The 8206-nt window shown below is 35.6% G+C and overlaps 1 protein-coding gene and 1 non-coding gene across 2 annotated transcripts; both read left to right on the forward strand.

Annotated features, from left to right (window-relative positions):
• Window positions 1–239: 239 nt before the first annotated feature.
• On the forward strand, window positions 240–788 carry LOC140821175 (uncharacterized). Its single transcript, XM_073181592.1, has one exon. The coding sequence runs from the start codon at window positions 240–242 to the stop codon at window positions 786–788; it is 549 nt and encodes a 182-aa protein (XP_073037693.1).
• A 4697-nt stretch (window positions 789–5485) lies between these two features.
• On the forward strand, window positions 5486–5556 carry TRNAG-GCC (transfer RNA glycine (anticodon GCC)). The gene has a single exon. It is a non-coding gene; the product is annotated as a tRNA-Gly (tRNA).
• Window positions 5557–8206: the final 2650 nt, after the last annotated feature.

The raw sequence follows: 8206 nt of genomic DNA on the forward strand, positions 1-8206 counted from the left end.
TTCTCTCAAACCTAAGCTCTTATATTGTCTGTTTCATCAAACCCTTGTTCTGAAAAAGTATCATTTCCGGAAATTGTCTGTTGCATCAAACCCTTGTCCTCAAAAAGCATCCTTTCCAGATGCATATAATCCTCCAGTCCCTCAACAGAAGCTAAACAGTTAAACTACATATTCTCTCTCTTTTCCAAGATTTTCGAAGGCTGTCGAAAATTCAAGCACTAATATCTAGATAGCTTGCCATGGAGCCCAATTTACATCAAGAAGAATCAGTAAATTCTTATTCCAGTGAAGCAGCTGAGCAAGACAACGTTTTCGATTTAGGCGTAGGCCGATCTTATGATTGTGTCTATTGCAAGAGGGGTTTCGATTCAGCGCAGGCTTTGGGTGGCCATATGAATATACACAGAAAAGATAAGTCAAGAAACAAGCCCACATCAAGAAAGCCAGAAGATAGTGATTACACCAGTCCAAGATTGTACCAGCAAATCCCAGAATCGAGAAATGATCATTTTGAGCATCGTGATCACCATACAAAATATGCAACACGTTTCCAAGAATATGCTGGTACTTCTGGTGCTACAAGACCCTTGTATGGAATCCATGATAATGAGCAGCAGCAGATATATATGCGTGCCCATGATTTTGATCGCGATACAAACCCGATGATTCGTGGAGATCACCGGGGTGTTGGCTTAGAATTTACCCCATTGATTGTGGAAGATTTGGAGAAGAACAGACAGGTGGAGAGTAATTCAAAAGAGGACTTGGATTTGGAACTTAAACTTTGATATGATTCTTGAAACAAGTACTACACCAGTAATAAGCACATATATAGTTGCTTATAATTAATTATTTCTGCAGTTTATTTTGGAGGGGCAGATTTAGCCCTTGTACGCGTATCCATGTGGTTACAATTTTGATTGTGTTTGTGTCGCTGACTGGCAACACTATGCTCTTCAAATAGCGTCTTACTTTCCTACTGAAGGAACTAAGGAAATTTATACTGTGTTTTTTGTGGTGTACCATAGACTTGCTTGTAGTTCACAAATCACAGATAACATGCATGGATGAAAATTAAATAACTACTTCCGGAAGCACTATTTTCTTTAGTTCTCTACTGAGATCAAAACTTGATATATCTTTTTTACAAAATAGGGGTTCTTAGCTAGTTACCATAGACACCTACCTACAAGAAAATGAAGAGAGAGGAGCAAAATATACGAGGGATCGAGTAACTAGATCAAGACATCTTGCCAACACGAGGCAATTACAATTGTTGGGATTGGGTAGAGTGTAGAAATGAGGGAGAATAAACTTTTTAAAAAATTTCTTGATTTTGAACAGGTCTTTAACAGTTTTTAAGAAGTATTCTTGAATGACCAGACTTGCTGTACCACCAAAAAGTGTAAGTGCGGAAAAGGTTCGGATTGACTAATGATATATTATACTTGGCAGTTTAACAACAAACGGTTTGAAATTGATTTTGCAAGAATATAAATGCATAACGTAATTACACAAATGTTTTTATAGATGTTCGGAGATAAAATCATATGTCACCCTTTCTTCCACTCATGAAGTTTTCATTAAAAGACTTTGATTCTACAACGTCTCGTAACAACTCACTTCAGCTAGAACTTATCACTGCGTAACTCAAACTCTTAGTTATCACTTTTCAATTCTGGATATTTAATAACTCTTGGTTCATCAGACAACAAACACAGACTTGACTGTTTGAGTTGTTGGAGTAGCACAAATTGATCCTTGATGATCTAATATGATTCTAATAAGTTTGTACTTGAATAAACAGCTAGAAATCGAAAGATTAAGTCTGCTTGAGATCTTAAAAATATGTAGGCTTAAGAATAGTTGTGGTTGATCGAGAGTGTTCTTCATGTTTGAAATCTGTATATTTATAAATGAAAAGCTCCATAGTTGAATTTTCGTTTCAACGATCATCTGTATTGTTCCGACATAATGGAGTGTTACTTTCATATCATTAAATGCTCATTAATGCTCCTCTTTCTTTTGCGTCTTCAAGTCCTATGCTTTCCATAAAGCTGGTATACCATATCTGAATAAGATAGCTTTCTGTCATTCGGGAGTTGGTAAAGACCGTGTAATTTTTCCAAATGAGACATGAAACGTCTACCGTTTTAAAAGCGCGAAAATATATATTTTTTTTAATAAAAGCTCGCATTTTCGGAATAACATTTAAAAATGATCTAAGTATTTGACAATAAAAAATAGTGCGTAAACATAAACGAGTAAAAATTGTGAAAATCATCAGCGTATCAAAACCAGCGTATAAAAATGTTCATATCATCTCAAATCTCATAAAAACAAAATGCGGAAAACATGTGGTCCTCGGGTCGTGTCATCCCACCAGGTTTGTCTACTCAGTGTTCGGCACCTCCAGTCCTCTCAATAACAAGCTCACCTGCATCACACACGCCTAATGAGTCTAAAAACTCAACACACATCTACCGTTAATAACAAGTACATATACATAGCACACAGCAGTGAAAAATATCATACTCAACATATCTTTCATGAACTTAAAAGCATAACGTAAATGTGTCGTATAAAATCATGTCGTGTCAAATCATGTCATGTCGTATCATCATATACGTGTCAAAACAGCTTATCGTGTCATCATAAACTTAAACATTTTCTTTTAATTGAATTCAGTTCATTAGTTGTGATTTTCGTATTAGCTCTATCGTATCAGCTCTATTCGATGGATCCATCTATAAAACCATGGTACCCGGCGGCAGGGGTCCCGGTTTTAACCCGAATTGAACCGAACTTAACCAAAACATTCCCAACTTTTTATCATACCTTAAAAACACTTAAAAGGTCCTAAAATTCTAATATCAGGCCTAAATACCCTCGGCTAAATTTTCAGCATCAGCCACAACTCACAGTCCTTCCCATTTTTATAATCCTATTACAACACATGGCCCCCAATTCTTTAAACATTCGGACCTCCCTTATACCCCCACCTGTCCAGCACTTAAGGCACACCATTAGTACCCTAATGACCCTTCTAAACCAAGCCAAACCAATACATAAGGCCGTTGCACAAGCCACGTGCAGAAACCAACCGAAAATTTGCACCTCCATCATGATTCATGCTAGACTTCCAAGGATCGAGCCTCTTCCTCAACCAAACACCCATGGCTCATTCCTAACATCTTACTAGACTCTACATGGTCTGAAACACAGCTAGGTTTGAGCCCATGTACCGCAGCACACCCCAAACCTTAGATCTTGCCCTACCAAGCCACTCTATGGAACATTTCTCTCGATCTTACCACTCCCAGCAACCCTGATCGGTATGGCTCCCATAAACACAACGTGAAGCCAATATCAGACCCTTAGAAACCCATCACAGCAGCCCCTTGCACAGATTATCAAAATAGTGAGTAGCAAAGCATGAAAACGCAAGAATACATGTAAAAACCGAAACCATTCATGCTCATTTTTGGATCGAAAGATTTCATGCAAGAACAAGTTCATCAGAATATATGACATTTGTGATGCGTAAAAAGATTGATACAATGCGTGCCTGATGAGATAATTGGTGAACAATTGCTCGACGGCGAGCAAGACACGAGGCGGGGAGGAAACGCTTGAGCTTGGAAATCTTGATGCTGAAATTCACGAAGGAGGCGACTGATTGGAGGAGGGTGGGCGGTTAAATGGAGTGGATTAGATTTAGTGGGGTGCAAATGACTAGGGTTAGGTTTATAGATAATTACGTAATATTAAAATAGTTAATAATCAACTAATGGACCTTATTTTGATATATATAAATTTAAAAGAGGATTTTAAGGCCAACAAGCTCAAATTAGGCCCATTAAATCCAAACGCACTCCCGAAAAATATTTCATGTTGAAAAAGTTTTGAAAATATTAATCGAACTCTCAAAAAGTCCCGTGATTCGATAAAATTTGCGTACAGTTAAAACTAAAATCCCGCAGGTAAAATACCCAAATAAAATCCCATTTTTTAGAAATACCCTTAAAACCACATTAACTTAATTTATAAAAATAAACCGCACAATAAAATAATTTTCCTGAAAATTCTCCAGTCTCCGATCCTCGTTCGAACGTGAAATGCATCTTAAAAATCATAGTGCATGAACTTTTTAAAAATTTCATGAATTAAATCCTATCATGCAATGATAATGCATAAGATGCAGAAAAATAATTAAACACAATTTAATAAAATAAACATACATTATATGCATTAAAAGAATTTAATAAAATACTAAAGAAATTTAATAATTTACATGCAGGTGGTTCATGTGGACCTTCAAATTTTCGAGACGTTACAAGACAACTGATTGAACAACTTGACTTTAGTATCCTTTCAGATTTAACTCTTTTTTGACCGGTGGTAGTATGAATTTATTTTCAATAATTTGAATACTTTGGACCGCCGGTCAGTTTTAACATATGATAACTTTGCAAGCTAAGTTCAAATACTTCAGCGTCTTGATCTCTTAGCCCGAACGGCTTGCTTTTCTCAAGTATTGTCTGAACGACTTGATCTGGTCCAACAGTCCGAAACCTGAAATATATTTAAAAGCGACTGAACCTGAAATAGTTGTATGTTATTATTTATCAATCACCAAAATTTAAAGGTACTTGAAATATTCTAACAACAATGAAGTGAAAATACCACTGATTTAACATAATGTTACTACTAGCTAGGGTTCGGCACTTTCTTTTTCGAGGATTACAGCTTGAAATTTAATCACCATTGTATCAAATGAATTTCATATCAGGATTCAAATATGAAAAAATATATATACTAACTCTTACAACAATAAAATATGTGTTAGTTTTATTTTAAAAAAATTAAGTGAAGCTTCACCATCATCTACATTATATATCAGCAGAGCTACAATGCACCTCATCATTTGCAAAGCTCATTATATATCTTTAGTTGGATCTTCATTAAAGACAGCAACCGCGACAAAGTTTCAAAGCTAAAACGTATGTGTTACTCAATTTCTTGGCCGTGCAGAACGGTTTTTGAGATCTTCCCCAAATTTTCCAACGTTTCTGGGTTTTTTCGTCGAATATTTTTTTGTAAAAATAAAATAATAATAATAATAATAATAAGAATCCACAATGGCAAACCATGATATAGAGAACCACTGGGATCAGTTCAAATGTATATACATTGTTAGATCAGCAGTGCACCTACATTTTATAACAGATTACAGTATAAGAAAAGGGGACCTTTCCACATTTACCAACACTTGAGTGGATTCTCAAGCCTCTGATCTTCGTCTCTTCCAAGACCAACTAAAATCTTCAGAATAATAATGAAATGGATTATGAGGTGTTTTCCAAGATATAATCATTATATAAGAAAAGTGTTTGAAATCTTACAAGTCCAAGAATTAAATATTAATTTTTTCTAATTTGATAAACATAATAACAAATTAGGTTTAGCAGCAATAAGTCACCGAGCACCAGTGGTCTAGTGGTAGAATAGTACCCTGCCACGGTACAGACCCGGGTTCGATTCCCGGCTGGTGCAATTAATAAATTTAAATTTTTTAATCGATTAAATATCTTATATTCAAAAGAAAAAGACAGTATATATATATTATATATTATAAATAAATCTTTTATTCACGTGTCAGCATTCTGTGTAAGTTATTTTCCTTTTACGGGCCAGTACTGAGTCCCAAAAACTTAAACAATTATGGGCCATATAATTTGCAATCGGCCTATTTTAAATTTTCATTATCTTTCCCCAATTAAATATACTAATTATTATTATGATCGTAATTGATACAAATGAAGAAGTAAATACAAAAAAAATAACTTAAGATGCATGAGATCATTTAAAAAAAAAAAACTGAGATGTTCATAGAAAAAGAATAAATTATTGGAAATATGTCCACATATACGCATACTTTTGAGTGAATGAACACTTCTTGAAGATTTTTTTTATTCCAAAGAAGATGGATAGAGCATATATATGTTCACATACATATATAATCGAATCACAAAAAACTCCGGTAAGATTTTTATATGAGTCAAATTTGTTGAGACGAATTTTCGATGTGACTCAATCCATAGAAGTTATTACTCTTTATATCCAAATTATGATATATTTTTCACTGCAAAAATATTATTATTTTTTGTTAATTATGTCATTGTTATATATGTTTATCCGAGTTAAATGTGTTGTTTTTATTTCAAACGTATATAGTATAATACTATGTTTATCTGAGGTAAAAGTATTATTTTTTATATTAAAAATATTATTTTTACAACAAATATGATCTGTGGTCGAATAAAGACAGTTGCCTACGTATATTTCGTATAGCCATATGATTTATGTAATGCCCGGAAATTAATCCTAATAATCTGTAATTATTGAATTATAATTTGATATGATTATGAGAAGATTAATCGGGACACGAAATAAGAATCGTGTGAAAATGTATGTGCGAGGACAGTAGCATCGGCGCACATGCGCGACAGAACGCGCGCACAAGCGCCAAGCAGACATGAGGCCTCGCGCATCTGCATGGCGTGTATACGCGCATCTGCGCGACACACACCCGAGAGGTGGTGAAGAAATCCTCGCGCATATGCGCGGGAAGAGTGTCGCGCATATGCGCGAGTCCCCGTGAAGCTACGCGCCGAGACAGAATGTCTCGCGCATATGCGCGGAAGTTGGTCGCGCATATGCGCGAGAACGTGCAGTAGGCACACACGAGCCACTTGGCTAATGCATGTGGGAGATGTATATGTATATATATATACACACATGCATTCAATTCTCCGGGGGAAGAGAAACGGAATCCGGGAAAACTTTGATCTTTGATTCCAGAATTCGATTTACGATCAATCCGTCCGTCTGATTTTGAATCCGACTTCGGTACCGAGTTCCTAGCAACGTAGACTACAACTGGACGTAAGTTTTACTACGTTTTGACATGCTTTGAAATTATGATATTGTCAGAATTGAATGGAATTCATATATGATGTTCTTGACATGTTAGACATCGTAGAATCGAAGTCAGATTAAGAAACGGACTGATTATGGAATTGCTATGAATTTTTACGGTATATTGATTTATACCGGACAGATTTGAATTGTGATTGAATTACGGATCGTATTGGATATGGGTTATGGATTGTAACTGTTATATGGGGATATGGTATTGACGGGGATACTGAGTTTGTACCGTTATGCCGTTGATTTTGAATTAAATCAAGATTGATCAGATTGTTATTGATTTGAAAGGTATATTGACATGAGATTATTGATATTGTCATTGCCAGACAGACTGTGAATTCAGGACTTCGATTGAGCCAGAAACCGACGAAAGAAGGTATAAGTCAATGTGGTATTGGGAGATCGACTTGAGTCGGATTAGACTTGAGTTTCTCTAAATCACATACTTTACTTTATTGCATTGATATTTGCATTGATTTGACTGATGTACTTGTTTTCTTGAATTATAGATAGCAGGTATCAGATGAGTAATCTTGTGACAGAAGTTCTTGATAGTGGTGGAATCACCACGGGAACATTGCACGATGTCTCAAGATAATGATATTAGCGATAGAGCTACAGTCCATGACGGATAGGTCAGGACACCGGATGTTGGTTATATCGAGTAATTAGGATTGGAATTCTTCTATTACGGAATTCGATATAGGAACACCATATTTGGTTATATCGAGTAATAGGAACAGAGTTCCTTCTATTACGGAATTCGATATAGGAATACCACATTTGGAAACCGGGATCCCTAGACTAGGATTGAGTCTAGTCTGAATTGCAAAATTGTAATTATGGTTCAGATTTTGATACATATTACTGTTACCTGATTACATGCTTTATATTTGTTTATATGATTGCATGTTTCGTTGATTTATACTGGGATTTATTCTCATCGGAGTTATCCGGCTCTTGTTTTGTCTGTATGTGTACATGATAACAGGTGGGACAGGATCAGGGTCCAGGAGATGAGGAGAGATCGTGATTAGAGTGGAGGCTCCGGACTTGGATTGTATATAGGGGTTAAACACTTGATAGTAGTTGTTGAACCTTAGTTTGTACTGATTTGTAGACGGTACATGACTTGTACTTTATTATATACTGATATGTATATTAACTTGATTTCACTACGTTCCGCATTTTAAAAAAAAAAATTTAGACCCTG

Source organism: Primulina eburnea, unplaced genomic scaffold (assembly GCF_022965805.1).
Source record: "Primulina eburnea isolate SZY01 unplaced genomic scaffold, ASM2296580v1 ctg446, whole genome shotgun sequence".
Taxonomy (NCBI): domain Eukaryota; kingdom Viridiplantae; phylum Streptophyta; class Magnoliopsida; order Lamiales; family Gesneriaceae; genus Primulina; species Primulina eburnea.

Excerpts from the sequence above, each read along its gene's own strand:
- LOC140821175 (XM_073181592.1), top strand. The coding sequence starts at position 240 with ATGGAGCCCAATTTACATCAAGAAGAATCAGTAAATTCTTATTCCAGT.